The sequence below is a fragment of the Artemia franciscana genome, chromosome 15 (assembly GCF_032884065.1).
Source record: "Artemia franciscana chromosome 15, ASM3288406v1, whole genome shotgun sequence".
NCBI classification, from domain to species: Eukaryota; Metazoa; Arthropoda; class Branchiopoda; order Anostraca; family Artemiidae; genus Artemia; species Artemia franciscana.
In genome coordinates this window covers 17,220,194-17,243,262 of record NC_088877.1, presented here as the reverse complement: position 1 = coordinate 17,243,262, position 23,069 = coordinate 17,220,194, and the positions used below count along the sequence as shown (strand labels likewise).

General features: G+C 35.6%; 1 protein-coding gene across 1 annotated transcript in view; it reads right to left on the bottom strand.

Annotated features, from left to right (window-relative positions):
• LOC136036111 (disco-interacting protein 2 homolog A-like) overlaps window positions 1-23,069 on the bottom strand; it is a 255,860-nt gene that overhangs the window by 171,667 nt on the left and 61,124 nt on the right. The window contains exons 6-7 of the mRNA XM_065718124.1: window positions 8,455-8,701; window positions 6,208-6,353 (exon numbers count right to left, since the gene is read on the bottom strand). Coding sequence (XP_065574196.1) covers window positions 6,208-6,353; window positions 8,455-8,701 — 393 coding nt within the window. The remainder of the gene's footprint in view (window positions 1-6,207; window positions 6,354-8,454; window positions 8,702-23,069) is intronic.

Genomic DNA, 23,069 nt, shown 5'->3' with positions numbered 1-23,069 from the left:
ATTATTCTATAGCTCATGCCATATGAGCTCTTGGCTTTTGGCTCTTCTGACCTCGTCACAAGTACCATATGAGCTCTTAGCTCTTGTTTGTTGTTGTATTGTTGCTGATGTTATTACAAATAAAAAATACACTGCTCGAAATACAAATCATTTTCAGTAAAACGCAAATGATGCTCCTTTGCATGAAAATGTTTTTGATAGTAGTAATGGTAGCAGAAAGAGTAATGGGTTTTATGTCCGTAAATAGGTAAGCTACCCTTCATCCAAATAAATTCGGTCGTTAATCCCAAGAAACTCTTGGGTGTTTAAAAAAAAGAAGATATATTGGCATAAACAAAGCCCCTGCTAAAACATTTTGACATTTGAGTATTGGTGAGGGTTCAAAAGCAATCGATGAGCGATCGAAGAGGATTCATAACAAATCCTCGATTCTTTCAAGTTATAAGTACAAAAAAATCAAATGAAAGTGAGGAACAACAGTAAAACTTAAACAAATAGAAATTACTGCGTACATGAAGGGGTTTCCCCTCCTCAATACCGCGCTCTTCAGGCTAAAAAAAAATTTTTGGACTCTTAAAAAAAATTATTAACCTAGTTAAAGGTTCCTTGTGTTTCACGAGTCATTGTTAAATAATTGGAACAAGAATGCACACTTTAGCGTGAGGGAGCAACCTCCTCATATACGCAATAATTTATGCGTGTTTTAAATTTTAATGTTGCTTCTTACTTTCAGTTGAAAATTTTTTTTTTTCAATTTAACTTCTGACCATTTTCCAAATAATGTCGGGAAATCCAACCCCTCCCCCTTCCATGGAAAATATCTTCCCCTACAAAAATATTGCTCCGTGGAAAGATCCTCCCACGTAACCCCCTGGCCAGAAAATTCCCTCCCCTCTGAAAATGTCTGTATGCTTCCCAATAGCCAATACTACATGTAAACAATGGACAAAGTTCATAGTTTCTACCCTTTCTCCCGGCGGCCGTCGGGGGTCAAGTCATCCTCAAAGAGATAGTCATTAGATCTTTCGACTATACTGAACAAAATGGCTATCTCAAAATTATGACCGGAAAAATCTGGGGAATATGAGCATGGGCCCCTCCCGAGCTTCTTGAATAACTGGTTCGACACTATAAACCTTGGGGAAAAAATTGAAGAAACACACGTCCGTAATCTTGCTTCTTCAGAATGCAGAATTCCAAAAGAAATTGGAAAATTGGAAAAAACAATAATAAAGAAACACGCATCCCTGTTCTCTTCGGGCAAAGAATCCAAAATTCCACATTTTTGACATAGGAGCTTGAAACCTAAACAGAAAGGTCTGATATACTAAATCTGTTGGTATGATTTTCATTGAGATCACTTGATGTTTTGGGAGTGATCTACCCTTTAACAAAACTTGGGCAAATTTTTACAGGCTCGAAACTTTTGACGGGTAACATTAAAAGCTTGATAACTTATATATATTCTGAATAAGCATCAAGATTCGATTCTTTTGCTGTATCCATTGTTACCAAGACTATGTTTTTTAGAGTTTCGGTTACTATTGAGCCACATCGCTTCTTACTTACAATTCGTTACCACGAACTGTTGGAAACCCAGTTGGGATTTCAATTGATTATCCCATCAACAAAATATACATAGTTAAGTAAACCGCAGGGTCATTATTCGAAAACAAACCGGACAAAATAAAAAAAGAAATTATATTTAAAATGACATTTCACATTCAAATAATATAGCTGGAATTCAAATTTTAACATATTCTTCATAACTAAGCTATAAACTAAAGAATGTCATAGACAAGAAGTAGTCTTTCTTCTCTTTTTTGTCCATAGGCGCTAAACTTGTACTGCTATTTCCCAAGATATGGATCAACTGTGACATGGACATGGACATCATTGCGACTACAATAGCTCATATATTTTGTTTTTTCGAGATACCGAAAAAGATTTTAAATGAAAAATAAAACAGGTTTCATAATTCCTATGCCGGATTTGTCTCAAGTGTCACATGGAATCATAAAAACAAAATGGACAACTATTCGAAAGTAGTAAATACGCGGCGATTACATTTGTTCTTAGTGACAGATGAAACTTGCAGTTCATGTTCTATTATCAATACGTCTCTAAATACGGCATCGGTATGCACAATTTACCAGGTGAGATTGTCAGCATAGGTGCATATCAGGCAAGTATATAGGAATAGAGTTTTAGGAAATATGCCCCTCCCCTACCAATCAGAACTTGGAAATTTCACCCTATTTTGTTTTTACTGTATATGTTATTGAAGTCTAGAAGATCCCCTACTTCAAGTTCTTGTTTATGGGCCCTTACATATAGTCCAGATCTTTAGCAGGTGCGAATCTCCAGCATTTTTCTTTTTTTTTGGGGGGGGGCATAATGGATAGTCTAGAGACATGGGATATACAAGGATTTTTTTTTCTCCGCACTATTGGGGACAACTACCCCCTACCCAAACAACGCCCCTGATCTTTCGAATGAAAGTGTTATATAGATCTCCAAAAAGAGAAGTGGAAGATGAACTAACAAGAGTGACTTATTGGCCAACAAACTTCGTTCATCTTTGCTCGAGTATTCCTAGAGGGTCCTTTGAACAAACCTTAGAGGGATTGTCCCCTTGTATACAAGTACGCTGTATGCATTAGCTATAGAGGGGTACAAAAGCAAGAACGGTTTCTGATAAGATAGCCCAGCAAAACTACGAAAAAAAGGGTAAACCTCGGCATTTGTTTAACAGAAATCTTATTGGGCACCAAAATATTCAGAAAAATTGTCCTAACAACATATCATCCAAATCAGCCAAAATCATCCGTCCAGAAATACCAATTTTTCCAGGAAGCGGGGAAAAGGAAGGATCTCGAATTTTAATTTCTGCAATATTTCCAGGATTGAAAAATCGTATCCTATTAATTTAGAGCCAAGAAGACTGAAAATAACATTAGAATCGAAATATTTCACGATTTAGTACCATATTTTCTACCTAAACGAGAAGGGAAGGGGGTGAATCATAATCTTAATTTTGTGCAGTATCGCCCACCAATGCAAGATGTTCCAAAACTTGCTGATTAAAATATCTAAAATCGATTGAAATCGCCTGTGCAGAACCCCTTTTTGGGGGGAAAGAGAGGGGGGATATCTAAAATTTAAATTTCAGCAATATTTTGTGGTTGAATGGTTATTCCCTACTAATTCAAATCGAGAGAGAGCAAAAATGGCATCGGGATCAAAGATTCTATCACTTAGTAGCCTACTCCATTTCATCCCAAGCGAGATCAGAGGTGGAAAAAAAATTGGAATCTTAATTTGTGTAATCTTCGCTCAGAAACAAACATAAAAAAATGTTCAAAACATTCAGAAAAGTTCAGACAATATTTATGATTCGGCGAAGCGATAGGAACTGGGTAGGGGTGCTCCCTAATCTAGCAATTGAGCTGGTCTTGGATGAAGAATTTCAAAACACGCACAGGCTGGAAAAGAGCCCGGGGATTATTTGACGTCCAAAGAGCTGTATGGGCATCGGCCAGGCCGATTTGTATGCAAATCAACGTTTTGACTTAATCTTTTACTAGTAAACCTATATGACAAGCGACAAGTGTACTGAATCATCGGTTACTCGTACAGAGAACAACGTATCAGATACGCTTCGGCTGCTCGAATATCTCCAGTAGCCAATCCATTTAGATATACTGAGAATGTGCTATGCATCTCTTCAGCTGCAGCCATGGGCACAATAGAGATTCATACTATTGGGGCAGGTTTATCAATTTTTTAATGAAGTTGACAAACTGTAAAAGTTATCAAAGAGTACAAGTAGCACTTCGTTATAATTATGTTGTTCCCCATCCTCCCGAAAGAGTATAATGCCTTTCTAAACTCTGCAGTAAAGTAAAACAAGCAGCAGCTTAATTTACAATAAAATAATTATTCTTGAAATAAATAATAATAAAAATTCTCTAAAAACTGCTTGTTATAATTTGTCACAATATTTAAACAAAGGAAATGATAAATTCCTGATAGATAGGGCTCTAGGACACTATTAGCAATTTATCAACTAAAAACAATATTCTTAGATTCAACATTTAATTTCTCTACTTCTACTTGCAGGTAGAATCATTTTTCTACTTGCAAGAAATGAATCGGCAGACTCAAACAGTTTTCCAATCAGGGTTGCCACCACAGTCAGTTCGAAAGTGCTACAAATGCCCAAATTTACGTGCTACACAGCGATTTATCGGTGCTGGTGTTCAGAAGGCATGAGGGGCTTCAGCCCTCTTCACGTTAATTTCTGCTCGTTTTAAGAGTGACTCAGTTATTTATTGCAATTTCAATTCGTTTTGGGTTTCATTTATTTATTGACGGTTGATTTGTGGTAGTTTTCCTTTTTGTTTAATGGAGCGCTTTAATTTTCTTTGAAAAACTTACTTTTGTGTAATTTTTTGTTTTAAACTAATTATAATTAAAGGATGGGCCCTGTCAAATTAACTTGCCTCGTTCACCTCTGAAAGAAAGAACAAGAGCTAAGAGCTCATATAGCACTTGTGACGAGGTCGGAAGAGCCAAGAGCTCATATGGCATGAGCTCTAGCAAAATACTAAGAATCAATAGAATGATTTAAAAGAAAAATCAGAGGCTTAATGCCGGTCGGGATTTAAAATAAGAGCTCTGAGACTCGAGATCCTTCTAATTATCAAAACTCATTAAGATCCGATCACCCACTCGTAAGTTAAAAATTCCTCATTTTTTCTACTTTTTTCCTCTCCCTTCAGTCCCTCAAATGGTCGAATTGGGGAAAACCACTTTATCGAGTCAATTTGAGCAGGTCCCTGACACGCATACCAATTTCCATCGTCCTGGCACGTCCAGAAGCACCGAACTCGCCAAAGCACTGGACCCCCTAACTCCCCCAAAGAGAGCGGATCCAGACCGGTTACATCAATCACGTATCTACGACATTTGCTTATTCTACTCATCAAGTTTCATCCCAATCTCTCCACTCTAAGCGTTTTCCAAGATTTCCGGTTTCCCCCTCCAATTCCTCCCGATGTCACCATATCCGGTCGGAAATTGTAATAAGAGCTCTAAGACATGATATCCTTTACGCCTGCCAAATTTCATCGTCCTAGCTTATCTGAAAGTGCCTAAACTAGCAAAACCGGGACAGACAGACCGACAGAATTTGCGATCGCTATATGTTACTTGGTAAATACCAAATGCCATAAAAAATAACAGACAAACAAACGCGCATCCGTGATCTGTCCTCTGGCAAAAAATACAAATTTCCACATTTTTGTAGATAGGAGTTTGAAACTTATACAGTAAGGTTCTCTGATTCGCTGAATCTGATGGTGTGATTTCCGTTAAGCTTCTATGACTTTTAGGGGGTGTCCGGGAACAACCTCTACCATGGTTCAAATCCTGGTTTCGCAAGGAATAAAGGCATCTAAGTTCGCATAGTTAATTTTTTTAATTAGAACATTTTTTCAAAAGATCGGAAATAGTGGTAAATAATAAAAAAAATGAATGTGATGTTTCCTTTTAGATCATGTTCCCTCTCCCCCAACTACCACTGATATTTTAGCGTTTGCCCCCCACCTCTGGAAAATTTTCTGCCGGCGCCCTTGTTGTTTAGCTTTCAGTTTGCAAAAAAAAATGTTCTAATCTGATTCTAACAGACAAGCATTTGCAGAAAACCTAACCTGAAAAACTGGATTCGGGAGATCCTACCTCAAAGAATTTCATCTTGTAACATTGCGTCAATAGAAGATTATGTTAATGGCAATGGATAGGGACCCAGTAGAAGACTCTTTAAAGAAAATAACAACTTTCGATCTTGAGTCCTATACTCGTTTTGCTTCAGGGGATTATTTTGGTCCTATCCTCCCTCCCTCCCAATATTTTGATGTTTTTACAATTTATTCTTGCTTTTACTTTAAATATAGAACACCTATTTCGGCGCCTTGTCCCCTTCTTTAATTATATGCATGTGTACCTGACGTCAATCAACTGTAGTTAACTCCAAAACCGAAATTTGCTCCCCATAAAAAAAAAGAAGAGATATATGAGTTTTTTTTTAAATCGCCCAATTTAAATAAGTCATGACACATGTGAAACTATCAGTCTCACTAAAAAAAAAAGTAAAAAAGAATTGAGTCCATGCACAAACAGATAATATAAAGATAGAAAGCTTACATGGTCGAATATTCTGTAGAAGGTCTGAAAGATCCCCTATTTCCTGAGAACGATGAATATTATTCCTCCTTTCAAGAGAATGAGGAGTAGGGGACGCACTGGGACTTGATTCTTCATGCCAATAATTGAGCGATAACCCGTTTAACCTGGAAAAAAACATGACGCAACCTTATTAATCTTCAAAACATTTATTTTAAAGAAAAATCCTTTATATCATCTAACACTGATATCAGAAAGTTTTTAAAGAGATTAATCGATACCATTCCAAGGAAGTTGATGTTCCTAGTTTCCAACTTAGTTAAGAACAGACCAGAATAAACATAGAAAAACAAGTCAATCCGCTAACAACAAAGAACACGATCTCTAGCGGAATACTTGTGTTATGATTGATCCTCCGCGTAAATTAAAGTTCTGCCTTTTCAATGTCCTAGGTCATTAGCTACCAAAAGATCCAAACCGCAAACATACACAGGTTACAGAGGTTCAGCCTTGATCATATAGCCTCACAGTTATTAGTTCAACTTCATTAAATCAGGCGATCTTTTTGTCACTACTGTATAGCGTTTGTTTTCGGAGATTCCTGAATTTGGCGGATAAGAGGTTCAAATTGTTCCAATAAAAACAATTTTGAGTTACTGTAAAGAAACCTGGGCGGGTCAAGGCGTGTCCCAAGCCTGAAGTTTGATGGTATAGAGTCTTTGATGCCAGATTAGAGTATTTCTACCAATTAGCTAAGTTGAGCTATAATTCTGTAAAAACTTTGTAACAGTTTACGTTGCTAACACTTTTATAAATGTGAAATAATCTTTTAGTCTGGCAGATCTTTGAAAAATTCAGAAGCCAACCCAGGAATTTAGGCTACTACATTACTTGGTTAAAATTGGCTCAGTTTGCCACCAATGATTGCCGTTCCAAAGGTTTGCTCTTTGTATGGTGAATCACATAGAAAAACCAAAAAAATGTTCATGTGAATTAACATGGATAAAAAGCCATGGACCACTACAGGCCCTCCCACGGGACAACTAAATATGCTGAATTGTGATGCATCGTAGCCGCTGACAAATGTTACAAGGCCGCTTTTAAATTCCAGTAGCAAATTTTGCCTTTAGTATAGCCTCTTTAATTTCTCTTCTTTTGTTTTCATTATAGGCTAAGATGCATTTAAAACAACAAATGACACATGTTCTTTTAAAGATAGTTTTCCTTCATGCGATTGATGAACAATACAATTACACTTAAAACTAAACACACAATTAAATATTGCCGCAATTTTAAAAAGATCACGAAAAGTTAGTAAAAAGAAAAAACATACGAGGACAATAAAAAAAAATTATTCTAGTTAAACAGAGGTTTAACTTTTCTCGGTATAAAAACCAAGTAAATTCTCATATTAAACAAAGCAGAAGTCCTCTACCAGCGTTCTATGACTATTGGTTCAATAGCATCGCGCCTAGGGAATAAAAGAAAAAACACGCATTCGTGACCTTAATTCGCACGAAAAATATAAAGGTCTCTTTTTTTAGAAATAAGGACCTAAAACCTTCGCTCAATAATTCTCAGAAATGCTGAATTTGATTATGTGATTTCAATCAAGATCATACCTTTTTTGTGAGTTTTTCCCATATTCTAAAATTTTCTTGTGCCAAAAAACTAAGGAATTTTACTTAGTTAGAAAACAAAAATAAACTTTTTCAATGCGTAGAATTGCTACCAAACTCCTGTTCTTTTAATTTTTTTCTTAGAATCGGTTACTACTGGCAAAAATCTTTCATTATTTACCGTTAATAAGGGCAAGGATGAAGTGTTTGATAGCATTTATGGGCATCATAAAAAAAAGGATAAAAAAAACGAACTGTTACCTACTTTCTAGCATAATATTAGAAAATGTGTGTAACCTGAAGGAACAAATTTTGTGAAAGTCCAGGTTCTACTTTACATTTACCGAACATTTAGCATCGAGGTTATACGCAAAACTTCAGAGAATAGTTAACTATAGGTTTATTCTCAATGAAAAGTAAGTAACAGTCTGATTAAGCTTTTTTTTTCTTCTTCTTCTTCTTAGTAATACCTAACGTTAGCCACCAGATTTAAGTGATAAAAGTGTGCTATAGTGTGTACCGAAACAAGCCAGTGCTGCCACTTTCTATCATACTTACGAGGTTTCTAGAACCACAATTTTCTGGACAATATTCTGATTCGCCAGTCTTGACTAAATTTAAAGAAGCGTTCAAGCTGAGAGTACCGTACCTTTCCGTTGGCTTAGGGGGCAATGGTCGAGTTTGTAGCACAGATCCTGGCTTAGGAGGTAACTGAGGAGGAGGTAACGTTGGCAAAGGCCGAGGTTGAAGAAGAGGCAGCTGATCAATGTTTCCAGGAACGCAAGGAGGTATCTCTTGTCCCTGAGGTTTCTGTCTTCTGGCAGCTCTATCCCTTTCTGGAGTGCTAACAGAGCTACCCCCTTGATTAGAAGTGCTGTCATCATCTGTTGATATATCTGGAAAAAAAATTAACTTTTAGAAAAACCACAATGTTTCCTATACCCCAAATTTTCCAACTAAATCCCTTTCAGTGCATAATGGTTAATCACCAAATTATTTTTTTTGGCTCAACAGAGTAGCATATGTTTACTTGCAATAGCTACACACATTAGTTTTGAACGTAGCGTACAAGTCCAGTGGCGCATATTAGAGTATAGATTCCACTACAATTGCAACATGAACAGATTTGCCCCCGATTCAAATAAAAATAATTCAAAGATTATAAAGGTAGAGAAAAAATCATTAGAAACACACGCCTAAAAAAATATGTGTGCACGATCTGAGTAAAAACCAACAAATAATACTACTAACTAGTAACAATTCAATGCAACGCCAAGCATCCAGATGCCAACATAACAGCGGAAGCTCCTCCTTAGTCCAAGTCTATCCAAAGCTTCAGTCTCTATCCCTCCCAAGAAGGTAACACTACCCAGGTAAGTTCTCGTTGTCCAGCATCACCTCTTCATTCGGTTCATTCTTCTCTCATTCCTAGTCTAAACGACTCGGTCTTCTTATGACTAATTCCCAAACCTACTCTTGTACCCTAAACTCTCAAAACCCGTAAAAATTAATTCACTTTGCTAAAAAAAATTTATCTCGGACACTCGGATCTTCTGCATTAAGGTTACAACAATTTTATGTTCCCATTTCGTTTCATACTCTCCTATTGCCTTTCCCATGTTTCGTAGGACAAAGTCCCCTGAAATGATCCATATAAATCGGACAGAACGCTTCTTAAGTCATGATTTAAGGCCAAACCAGCTACTAACCCAAACACAACCCTCCTTAACTCCTGATTCAATACCAATCTCATTTCCCACCGCAACAATATTGTTCTCAATTCTCATATATAGCACTAATCACTTTGATGTATATATATATATATATATATATATATATATATATATATATATATATATATATATATATATATATATATATATGTATATATGTATATATATATATATATGTATATATGTATATATATATATATATATATATATATATATATATATATATATATATATATATATATATATATATACTAGCTGTTGGGGTGGCGCTTCGCGCCCCCCAAGCCCCCCCCCCGCGCGTAAGTCGTTACACGCCATATTAGTTACGCGCCATTGTAGTTGTGTCCCTATGTCCCACCTGTGAATATATATATATATATATATATATATATATATATATATATATATATATATATATATATATATATATATATATATATATATATATATATATATATATATATATATATATATATATATATATATATATATATATATATATATATATATATATATATATATATATATATATATATATATATATATATATATATATATATGTTTTTAACTACGTAAAACTTGCGAATATACAACATTCTTTGCTGTCCCATTGTCTGTGCATATAAATAGATTGTCAGGTTTACCGACTCTTGAACATGCAACATATAATGGTCCATGGGAAAACAATCCGTATTCAGATCTATACCTCATGATTCTAATGATTGCCCTTGAGCTTTGTTGATGGTGATTGCTAATCGACGATTCCCTGTGTCGCCGTCGTCATTTATATATCCCCCTGTGCCCCCCGGCGTCCCTGTTGTAGTTGTGTCCCTGTGTCCCGGTCGTCATTTATATTCCATGTGTCCCGGTCGTCATTTGTGTCCCGGTGTCCCAGTCTGTGATTTCTCTTTGAGTGTCCCGGGCGTCATTTATATTCCTTGTGTCCCGGTGTCCCGGTCGTCATTTGTGTCCCGGTGTCCCGGTCTGTATATACATTCGTTTTTGAATTGGTTTTTTTTTTTAGTTTTTAGTTTTTTACCTTTTTTTAGTTTTTTTAGTTATACCTTATGATTCTAATGATTGCCCTTGAGCTTTGTTGATGGTGATTGCTAATCGAACATTCCCTGTGTCCCCGTCGTCATTTATATATCCCCCTGTGCCCCCCGGCGTCCCCGTTGTAGTTGTGTCCCGGTCGTCATTATATTCCCTGTGTCCCGGTCGTCATTTGTATCCCAGTGTCCCGGTCTGTATATACATTCGTTTTTGAAATGGTATATGATGAAATAAATTTTTGTATTTTTCCCCTTTTTGTCTTTTTAGTTTTTTTTTTGGTTTTTACTTTTTTTTAGTTTTTGTTTTGGTTTTTACTTTTTTTTAGTTTTTTTCTTTTTTCTCTTTTTTTCTTTTTATTTTTTTTAGTTTTGTTTTTCTCCTTTATTTTTCATTTTTTTTCCTTTTTTTTCATTTTTATTTTTTTTTTAGTTTTTTAGCTTTTTTAGTTTTTTTATAAGTTTTTAGTTTTTTTTCTTTTTAGTTTTTTTGTAGTTTTTACCTTTTTTAGTTTTTTTAGTTTTTTTTTTACTTATGTCCTGGTCGTCATTTATAATCCCTGTGTCCCGGTCGTCATTTGTGTCCCGGTGCTTTGTTGATGGTGATTGCTAATCGAACATTCCTTGTGTCCCGGTCGCTTTCTCTTTGAGTGTCCCGGTCGTCATTTATATTCCCTATGTGGCGGTGTCCCGGTCGTCATTTGTGTCCCGATGTCCCGGTTTGTAATTTCGTTAGTCGAAGAGTCAACACAGAAACATGACGTCACCTGATCCACAGACAGACAGACAACTTATTTATATATATATATATATATATATATATATATATATATATATATATATATATATATATATATATATATATATATATATATATATATAATTTACATTTACATTGAAATTTCGGGTTTCTGAGGTCCGATAATTTGTTGTCGTCGACAACAAATAGTCACCTTGCGCACCACCAGTATCTGAAGAATCTCAATTATATCCTAATGACTATTCCGAGGCTAAGATATGACTGTGCTAAAGCTGTTTCCATGCTAATGATACTTGATTTTCATCGGAACTTGCATGTAAAAGTTTTTGAAGTAAGCAAGTACATATATGAGACTAAAACTGTCAATTTAGTGTCCTAACACGATATGTAGCCTGCATGTTTCATAGATTATATCCAGTTTCCACTATAGTTTCTTCTGGAGGATTTCTCAGCTTTTTTGCTTTTGAGCTTAGACAAAATTTGAAGCTCATAACGGAATGTACAAAAAAAGGCAAAACAAAACACAATAGTATATATTTCACAAATGGTCAAAAGCTGGTATTATTGGAATCCATTTATGAAACATATAAACTGAAGGAACAGGTACAAACTCTTTTCTACTTTAAAAAGCTCAAGTTAGGATTGGAGCCTCGAATTTGTAATCACTACCCCTACTAGGCCTACTAGAAATAACACACTACAGCACCAAGCCAAGTGAGACGAATACAGCTGCTCAGACTCCTCTTCTCTCCTCTAATCTATTTAAAGCCTCATTTTTTAGCCCCCTCCCATGTCGTTCGAATATCTTTTAAATCTTTTCTTCTAGCCTCTTTCCATACCATTAGGGGGCGACCTGCTTCTCGTTTTCCTTCCTTACAGCCCAAGAAACTAAGATCAAACCATTTTTTCGTAAAGCTTGTTGTTTGATATAAAGTCAGTCAAAAAAATGAAACATTATTTTAATTTTTTTAGGAAAAAATTAGCACATCCTGCTCAACCTTAACATCCCCCAGGTTTTAGACCCAAATTTGACCAATGACCCCATTACAGTGACTTCCAATATTCTGATCTTGGTTCGCAGATTATCTTCATATTCATTTAAGGCTAATGGTCTTAATTTGTGTCCAATGCTATTTCTCCTATGATAGAAAATCATGAATAACTTCTGCGATTTTGGTGATTTCGAACTGATTTTTTTTTTGATGACTCTCGAGTTAAAAAGGAAAAAAATGTTGGTTTCACTTTTTCTGTATATGCTTTACCTATTGTGCAAAAAAAAGAAATCAAGTTATTTTAGTTTGGTGAATAAAAATTTAGTGGATGGGAAATGACAGTAGATTTTTTTTTTAGTTCATCCTGCCAGTATTTAAAAAAAAATGTTGGTTGCAGAATTGTTATATTTTTATTTTTAACGGTGCAAAAAATTATTTTTAATTTTCAACATTTTTCTTGCTAGAAGGTATGAAGTTGGCTCCAGAGGGTAGAATTTTGGATCATATGTAGATTTTATAATCTACAACCATTACAGAAAATTTCTGATGTCTATCATAAATAGTTTGAAAGCAAAATCAGAAAAATACAATTTCAAAATGTGCTTACTTTTTACTTATTTTACCCCTGTTTCCGGCTTAATAGCGTTGTTCATCAGCCAATAGAAAAAAAGGCGGGATTCTTATCCAATTTTAGGCATTACGCCTCCAAGGCATTGTGTCTCTGATTAGTTGACTTGTCAACTGAAGTCAATAAGACATTTGAGATATGAGGAAGAAAATTATCAACAAAAGGTGGCTGAATTTAAAATACCGGTAAGTAAAAATTACATATACAAGTTTCATTCCCTCTTGTCCATTAAATAAAAAAAAACAAGTTTTTTTTAACTGCATGTAAGGAGCGACATTAAAACGAACAAAAATTATTCCGTTTATGAAAGGGGGTAGTCCCTCAATGTCCCGCTCTCTACGCTAAAGTTTGACTCTTTCTCACAACTATACTTTTTAAAACAATAAGAAACTTTAGCGTAAAGAGCGAGGCGTTGAGGAGGGGGCTACCCCTTTCATATACGGAATAATTTCTGTTCGTTTTAAGTTTTAATGACGCTCCTTACTTGAAGTTAAAAAAAACTGTTTTTTTATGTAATTTCTGAACGTTTTTAAATTAATGCATGTTTTGATTTGGCTAACCGCACAACGAAATTTGCATATCTTTTTTTGTCTAAATGGCTTTCTCATATTTTCGTTCTGACGATTTTGAAGAAAATGGGGTGGGGGAGGAGGTCTAGTTGCCCTCCAATTTTTGGTAACTTATAAAAGCACCTAGAACTTTGTATATTTGTATTACATATATGAGGGGGTTTGCCCTTTCGTCAATACCTCGCTCTTTACACTAAAGCTTAAATTTTCTCCCGGTTCTTTAAGAATGACCCTAGAATCACCAAGTCCGTAGAATATATAGTTGAAATTACTTTAACGGAAAGAGCGAGGTATTTAGGAGGAGATGAACCCCTCATATGCGTAATAATTTCTGTTCGTTTTATGTTTTAATGCTGCTCCTTACTTTCAGTTGAAAAACTTCTTCATTATTATTTTTTCAGTGTTTTTTTTAATAATGCTAGAAAATCCTATGCCCCTTCATTGAATTTCTTTTCCCCCGTGACAAATTCCTCTAAGTAAAGATCCTTCAACGTAGCTCCCTCCCCTCTACCCCCCCCCCCCCCCTCAGCCAAAACCCCTCAACCGTTGACTTTTAATTAAAAGGAATAGTTGTGGGAAAAGTCAAGTCATGGCCAATTGTAGAAAAAGCCAAGACAGATTGTCCAATTAAGTGGGCATCAGGTCAAGGTAAACACTGATCAAAATTTATAACTTGTAGCCCCTCACCCGGGAACTATGGGGGAGTAAGTCGTCCCCAAAGACATCTTATTATGTTTTTTGACTATGCTTAAGAAAATGGCTATCTCAAAATTTTGATCTGTTGACTTTGAGAAAAAAAATGAAAGTGGGAGGGGGCCTAGGTGCCCTCCAATTTTTGGTCGCTTAAAAAGTGCACCGGAACTTTTCATTTTCATTAAAATGAGCCCTCTTGCGACACCCTAGGACCAATGGGTCGATACAATCACCCCTGGGAAAAAGAAAACAAAAAACAAATAAACACGCACCCTTGATCAGTCTTCTGGCAAAACAATTCTATGACTTTTAGGGCGTGTTTCCCCCTTTTTTCCAAAATAAGACAAATTTTCTCAGGCTCTTATCTTTTGATGGGTAGGACTAAATTTAATTAAAATCCGATTCTTTTGACGTATTTATTAGTATCAAAATTTCGTTTTTTAGACTTTCGTTTACTATTGAGCCGGGTCGCTGTTTTGTTTTTCTATGGTTCTTTTCATTTTTTTTAGAAAGGTGCTGCTTGGAGAACAAGATAAAGATAATTTGTCAAATGGATCGAAAATTTCACAAGAATTTTCAGCAAATCCTCTCATAGACGATTCAAATAAATTGGGAAACGGTAGTGGTTCTTACGGTGTTGATTGCCCCGATACGAATACTGAGATAGACTTATCTGGAATTCCAGATGGAAACTGCATTGTGAATCTAAGGTATTTCCTTGCTGAAGTAATTTCAGCATTCAGACACAAAATCAGTTGCGATCACGGAAAATTGATTATAAAGCAATTAGAAAAGAAAGGCCTGAAAACTGAACTGAAAGTTAAGTGTAATAAGTGTAACTGGGAAAAGAGGATTAAAGGTGAACCAGAATGTCCAGCAACAAGCGTAAAAGAATATCTTTCAAGTTTTACGGACCAGACACAGGTTGCTTTTTCCGAAAAAAAATCAAGTCTTAAAGGCTGCTTGAATTCGAAGGCTGTTTGGGGAGCCATGGGTAGTGGAGGAGGGTATTCTACACTGTGTGAATTCTTCGGGGTGCTTGGAGTGAAACCAATGTCACGAATAGTTTATTCCCGTATTGAAAGGCAGCTTGGTAATGCTTGGATGAATAGTTTATCGGAAATTTTGCTAGAAAATGGACGAGAGGCCTTAAAATCAGCCATTCATGATGATAGGTATAAGGAGGACTCATACTGGACAAAAGTGATATGTGATGGAGGCTGGAATAAGCGTAGCAAAGGACACGATTATTCGGCCAAAGGATGTGTTGCAGTTATCATAGATGCATTTACGAAAAAACTGTTATATGTTGGCATAAAAAATAAATACTGTTATATATGTTTTTCTTCTGCAAACGCCAAAGTAATTCCCAAAGATCATTTCTGCTTTCTGAATTATAACGGAAATTCAAGGAGCATGGAAACAGATATTCTAGTTGAAGGCTTCGTTCCAGTGAGGAGATGCACGGATTACAGTTTTTAGAGTTTATCGGTGACGGTGATTCCAGTGTTTTTTATAAGCTAAAACAAAGTGTTTCCTACGGTTCCAACATACGGAAACATGAATGTGCAAATCACGTCACAAAAAACTATACAGCCCATCTATATAATTTGTGCAAAAATAAAAAAGGTTTGTACACAAAATGTCTTCCCCGAGGAATTATCCAGCAACTGACAAAAAATTTAAGGGGTGCGATAAAAATAAATTCTGAAAATAATGGAACAGCAGAAGAATTGAAAATCTTGTTAAAAAGAGGTCCGTACCATGTTTTCGGAAACCACACAAAATGTGATTCTGGATGTCCTAAGATTGCTGAATTGACCGTGAATAGTAAAATAGAAGATCGGTGGAATAATTTTCCCCTGCACGTGTTTGAAGATGTTATGACAGAGGTCGATATTGTGTGTCGAAAAGCAGAGCAGCTTCGAAATGACGCAACTACAAACTTAGCTGAAAGCTACATGTCAGTTGTTGCTAAATTCATCGGAGGAAAGCAAATAAGCCGGTCTAAACGAGGTTCATATCATGCAAGAGTTCATGGAGCAAGTCTTGCTTATAATTCAGGTCCAAAATGGCATCAATTAGCTTGGAAAAATATTTTTGGGCTTAGTCCTTCTAGCGTAACAAAAAAATATTGTAATAAAACGGCTAAACTCCGTGTAATATCTAAACGTAATTTGACCAGTTATTATAGTGCTCTTGGAGGAAAACACGTTGCTAAGTTAAAAAATAGAAACTATAACTTTGGTAATCGTGACTATGGACCAAATTGCAATAAGCCAGACATGACTTCTGATGAAATGAATTTGGCCATACAAAAATATACTGACGAGAATTTAAAATTGGATTTTGCCAGTATAAGCTGTTTGTTCAACAGTACCAAGGGCCAATCCAAAAATGACACTTGGGTTGAAGAAAGATCTAAGAGAATAACTAGTAGTTACTTCCACAGAATTGCAACCAGAAAAAACAGCACCAGAGTTGCCCCAATTGTTAAGCAAATTCGAAACTTGGGACCTAGATTCTGCTCTGCCCTAATGAAAAAGGGCTTAGATTTAGAAGTAGTGGCACTAGAAGCATATGAAAACAAATTCAACTTAAAAGTCGTAAAGGGAGATCAAATAGGACTCAGTGTGCATCCACAGTATCAGTATCTTGCTGCATCTGTAGATGGGCTGCTCCCTAATGGCACACCTATAGAGATAAAAACGGTGCATAATATACCAGAGTTCAAAACCATTTATGATGTGGCCCAGTCAAAAAATTTAGTTAAAGCATTTTTTCTTGAATTATCCAGTGAAGGTCTTCAGCTAAAAAAAAATCACAGGTATTTCGCCCAGATACAAGGCCAACTCGAGATACTGGATAAAATGGTATGCCACTTAATAGTTTATAACTCTATTGAGGATTGGGAAATAATTACAGTTCACCGATCGAAAGACTACTGGGAAAAAATATTTCCGAAGCTTGAAGCCTTCTGGAATGAATCCTTACTTCCTGAAATTTTAGACTCAAGGGTTGCAAGGAATATGGAAATCAGAGAACCTGTGTCTGTAAAATGTACAACAGCCCACCAACCGAAGGACTCAAGCTTGTCTCAAGAAATAAAAAGAGGAAAAAAAAGAAGGTTGAGTCGAGTTGAAGTGAACAGCAAGAAAAAAAACGCACAGAAGGGATCGGGGGAGAACAGTGAATTTACCAGGAACTCAATGCATGAAAACAGTGATTTTGAAGAATTAATTTGGTCTGATTTGGAATAGATAAATCTTCGTGTTTGATAAAAAAAAATGTGTTAAAAAATATTGGCAAGGAAAATTATTTTTTCCTCCATAAATTTCTGTCTCATTCTTCGTCAATGTCCAAAAATAATGAAGTTTCTTATCTGGTCTGAAGTATATTAAATACATTTAATACAAACAATTTTAGTTTTTTTCTTATAAATTTCTTGTATGTTACTTGGGCTTAGTATTTGTGATTTTTATAGTTTTTCCTACAATTATTACGTTTTCTGTACAATTCGTTCATTTTTGGTATTTAATTAAAGCGTCTTTAAGTTTCTTTCCGAAATCTTGTGCATCTCGCCCTAACACAAAATAACGTTAATGCCCTAATCTTATTACAAGGAAAATAGCTTTCATCTTATTAATTCCAAAATACTGACAAAAAAAAACCACTATAAAAATCAAGGTGACTGGAAAGATATTGAAAATGAACTGAATGTGTAATGTATAATTATTTAGTGTTTAATATACTAATTACAGGAAACATCAACAATTAAGGTTTACAGATTCTATTTAGCGACAATTTTTTATTTTGGTTTACGGTTAGAACGGAACTCTAGTCGAACTCCTATGGGCAGTAATTTGTGTCCTTTTTGGTTTAACTTTAGCACTCATTTTAATTTTTAATCGTTTAGGATTTAATTATTTGTATATAGCAGTACCCATTTCTTTTATGTTTGGTATAATTATTTATTTTTATTTCTCTTCATTTTCAGTCAATTATGCATAGACAGTAATGTTTGACCGTTTCACATTTAGATCATTGAAGGATTTTATTTTCTGTCCGTCTGTTTCAAATGGCTCTTTAATTTTCAATTACTTAACTCACTAGCCTAATTGTATAATGTACATTCCCAGATTGCTATGAAATCACGATCTTGTATCAGACTTAGCAGACATCTGCCATGCTTGGGATACTTATGTCATGCTTGGCACAGATCATTCACTCTTAGTACTGTTCTCACAGTTCCGCTATGCTTGGCACACTTCTGCCATGCTTGGTACTAGCCACCTGAGGTATATGATTTCTGAGAGTGAAAAACCTCTCAAACATTCATCCTTTTTCTTTGGGTAGTTTACTTTTGCATGTGCGGACTGTTTGTTTTCGTTGTTGTATTTTAATGGGGGCAGATACGATGGACAAGGGTTTTTAAATTCCTTTTGGGAAATCCCAAACTTTTTACTGTTATCGCTTTTCTTCTATTTCAATAAAAATTCTTTTTTATGTGCTTTAACCCGTATGCGCCTGAGAGGCTATATTTCTTCCAAAATAAGTTCATTAGTACGGGTATGCATTGAGTTTTTCGTTTTACACAAACTTTTCCTCTTGTTATCTTCCCAATAAATTAGTTTTATTTCCATCAATTCTGTTTATGTGCTACTTTTTCATAGTAAATTTATGATGGAATGGCGGATTAGTCTTCTTAGTTATTTAGCAGGATGAGATTGAGGAGCACAAAAACACAAACGTACGCAAACACAGGAACAAGTCTACACACACACATCAAATTACCAATTACGCACTTATTGTTTGATGCAAGCTGTGCTAGAGTTTTGTTCGCAGGAATTCTTCAATTCAATTCAATCATATATATTTAAATAAAAACACATAATTACATGTACATAATCTGCCAGGAAAGCACAAAAGTGCTTGACTAGGGCAGAAACTTAACTAAAGAATAATTAAACAATCAACTAACAGAAACAACGAATCAACTGGATTTATCAAAAAAGAAAAAAAAGAGAAAAAAGGGGAGTGACGAAGAGAAAGAAAAGAAAAAAAAGAAAATAAAAGAAAAGATCGAAAAGAGGAGGACCGCATGATATTCAAATCTAAACAGTATTTCTGGAACGACCCTTCACTGCTCGCTTGAAGGTAGTAAGGTTATTTGAGTTCCGGATTTCCAAGGGGATTGAATTCCAGATAGCTGGTGCATATCCGTAGAAAGTCCTTTGCGAAAGCCAAGTTGGGTATCGCACAGAAGATTCTACTCCTGGAGGTAATCATACATTCTTTCATGGACTACTTTCTCATAAATCTTCGAAAAAAAGGTAAAATAGAAATGGATCGGTAATTACTCGGTTCATTTTTTGACTTCCCTTTGTGAAGGGGTAGCACTCAGGCTAATTTAAGTCTTTCTGGAAAAGTTCCCTCTTCAAGTGATAAATTAATCAGATGAGTCAAAATAGAAATAACAATTGTTTTTGTTGCTTTAACGATACTTCATCTACTCCACAGGATTGTTATTTCATACACATAATTATTTCATTTATTTCATTTTCATCACAATTTGTAAAAAGGAATTCAGAAGTAACATGACGAGGTTTAAGTTTGGGGACTGGTGGACTTCGAGAACTGAAGATTAAAAGAAAATAGCCAGGTGGGTGTTTCACCCACCTGGCTAACTGCTTGCAATTCTCAATACCAAAGGGTTCTCCCAATAGCCAAACAATTTTCATTTCCAAACGGACTCGGTCTCGGTTGAGGTTTGGGAGAGTTCACGCTTTACATTTCAAAACAGACACCCATCTCGAAAATAAAAGATTTGTCTACTTTTCGTACAAGTTCTACCATTTGCATTCAATGCACATCGAATCAAAATCTCTGAGCGAAAAAATATAGGATTACCCTTTAAATTGATGTGCAAAAGAAAACACTATTTTTAGCTCAGCAGTGGGTATATTTTCTTTTACATAACCTGTTCATTTAAATTAATCTCCGTAGAATCTAACGTGCTTTTGCTAAACAAACATCTTTTGTTTTTTTCTCCCACTTGTTTATGTTTTTGTCAAGTCTCATAAACGAGTTTGCTATCGAATAGATACTAGCAGTGGCGTTATTAAGATTCTTAGAATCTGTTTCAGAAATTGGGCGGGAACAAAAAAGACCATTAGCCTTAAACTTTCTTCAACTGCTAAAAAATACCCTGTGGCTCGGCAATTCTAGTATCTAGATTTTCACTGCATCCACCATCTGAACTAATAAGACTAATCAGGTAGGTTGATCTATCCAGTTGTCCGATTTTCTCGTTACCTAATATCATCTATTCACCCTCATTTATCCCTAGTCTATGCGTTTTACTCTTCTTAACATTAATTTTCAAGCTTATTCTTCTATCCTGAACTCCCAAAACCTCCAAAATCCGTTCAATTCGTAAAATTTTTTATCTTAGATACTCAAAACGTCTGAATTATCTAGATCTAGGAGTCGTACCTTCGTATTTGATGCCATGTGCTTCCATAACCTTTTCTATTTTTCTTAGGATTAAGTCCATCAAATAATCGATACAAACGGGGTAGGGCACAGCCCTGCTTAACTCCTTATTCCGCACCAAACCAACTGATAACTTCACTTCATATCTTATCTGATACGTCATAACAATAACAGAACCACCATTACAGCTCTTCTATCAGCTGAATAAAAACGCATTTCCGTATATCAAAGATTTTAAAAACAACAAACCCATTAAAGATTTAAATCATTGATATTCTTCAATTTTCTTGCTTAAAATGTTATACACGTGTAGAGAAAAGGAACATCTTTAACAATTCCTTCTTCGGCAAAGAAAATAATTTTAGCAAAAATAGGACGCAATTAGGGAAGTCAGCACCTTCATGAGACCCTTTTCAGCTGAGCAGATAATTCTTGCTTCACAGCAAGGGAGGGTGACCTAGAAGCTGGCGAACACAGTTAAAATCTAGAAAGAACGTTTTTTCAAGCCTACTGATGTAACAGTCAGCTAAAACGTGACCGTCCACAAAGAGGATGGGGGAAAGACCGGTCTTCTCCTCTCTTGAAAAAAGCCCACAATGTTCTGACAAGCAGAAGATATGTTCGTTTTAGACAATAATTTATTTTTTAATATTTTTACACCTTAGAAAATTTCGTAAGCCCTGACCAGTTATGAAGACCTGGCCACGGCTTTAAAATATAAATAAAATTTTTCCCCTTGGAAGGAAATCCTCTTGTTTAAACTTTTGAAAGTGTGAAAAAAGGCTATGGGTTCAATATTCTTACATTCCAGAAAGATTTCGAGCAGAAGATTGAACAGCACAGTCATATACTGAACCGCATAGATGGACAGGGGGAGGGCAGATCTTTTTCAAAAATCAGAAGAACAAATCAGTTTTTTACTGTTTTAAAAAGTAGATTTGAGAGAAAGTCAAACTTTAGCGTAAAGAGCAGGGCGTTGAGGAGGGAACAGCCCCTTTAATATACGGAGTAATTTCTGTTCGTTTTAAGTTTTAATATCGCTCCTTACTTTCAGTTAAAAAAACTTCTTTTTTTTTATTTAATTTCGAAAGAGATATGAGTTCTCTTATCAGTTTCTCATACTCATTGGAACTGACATGTGAAAGGTAGGTAAGACCAAGTGCATGGGTCTTAGCCTGTCGTTTGTATTTTAGTTAGACTATTGATTTTGATTAACAAGAGAGTCCAAAAAGCACCAATCAAAGACCAGTTTACAAATATTACCCCTATCCCAAAAACATAAAACAGACCAGTATAGTACCAGCCGAAGCTTGAACTACCTTAGTCGGTTATTACATTATGATTATTCATAATGACTTGCCCCATGTGCAATAATTGAAAATGCACCCTATATTTGTCCACTATGGACAAACACTATGCTTGTGCCACAAATGATACGAGTAACTACAGACAAAAGCGGAACTAGTGCAAAATCATGGGGGTGGGGGCAATATGACGGGGGTGCCAATAATTGACTGAATTGACAAGTTTATTTAAAAAAATAAAAACAAAGAAAATGAGAGCGCCAGAAGGAGCTCGGTGGGTTCCCCTGGCTGCCCCTGGATCCGCCCCTGACCGCCTACTCATACTGAATTTATTTTTCGATCGCAAAATTTCTAGAAAATTAGGACCCAGATACTGTATAATAATAATAAAAAAGCTTCTTTTATATTAGCGAGATTTCAAACAACTTTAATATAGTTTACAACTTATTATCGGGAGGAAGACAGATGAAAAAAGAAGATGGACAAGTCCTATCTCAAAGTACCATGCCCGATGGGACACCAAAGGCCCAGAACGGTTGGTAATACATTTCTAGTTGTGGGGGCGTTGAAGTAATGGGCCTTAGTGGGCTGAGCCTTGCCTCAGTTTCCGTATATTATAATAATACTAATAATAATAGTAATATCATTGCTTTCAACTCTGCTTCTTTCTACACAAGCGGCAATGGCATAAAAAATCAAAAGGTACTCCCTGAAAAAAGATGTATTTCATATCTGAACTGACTAAACAAATCAATTTAGCGAAGGCAATAAATGTCGATAATATGTTTAGCGCAAAGCATGAAAAAAATTAGGAAATGCAAGGGTTATGGAGCATCGATCGATGATGTTTGTAATATGGCTGAGGTTCTCCTTTTTTTTTTCTCAAGGCCCACTAGCTGGCACAATTTTTTTTTCCAGCAAAGGAATTGCTTAAGTTTTTTTTTTCTTAACAATATAATATTCTGGATGGCCAAGTAATCTAGTGAGCAACTAGCAAGACCCACTAGCTGGCATAATTTTTTTCCAACATAGGAATGGCTT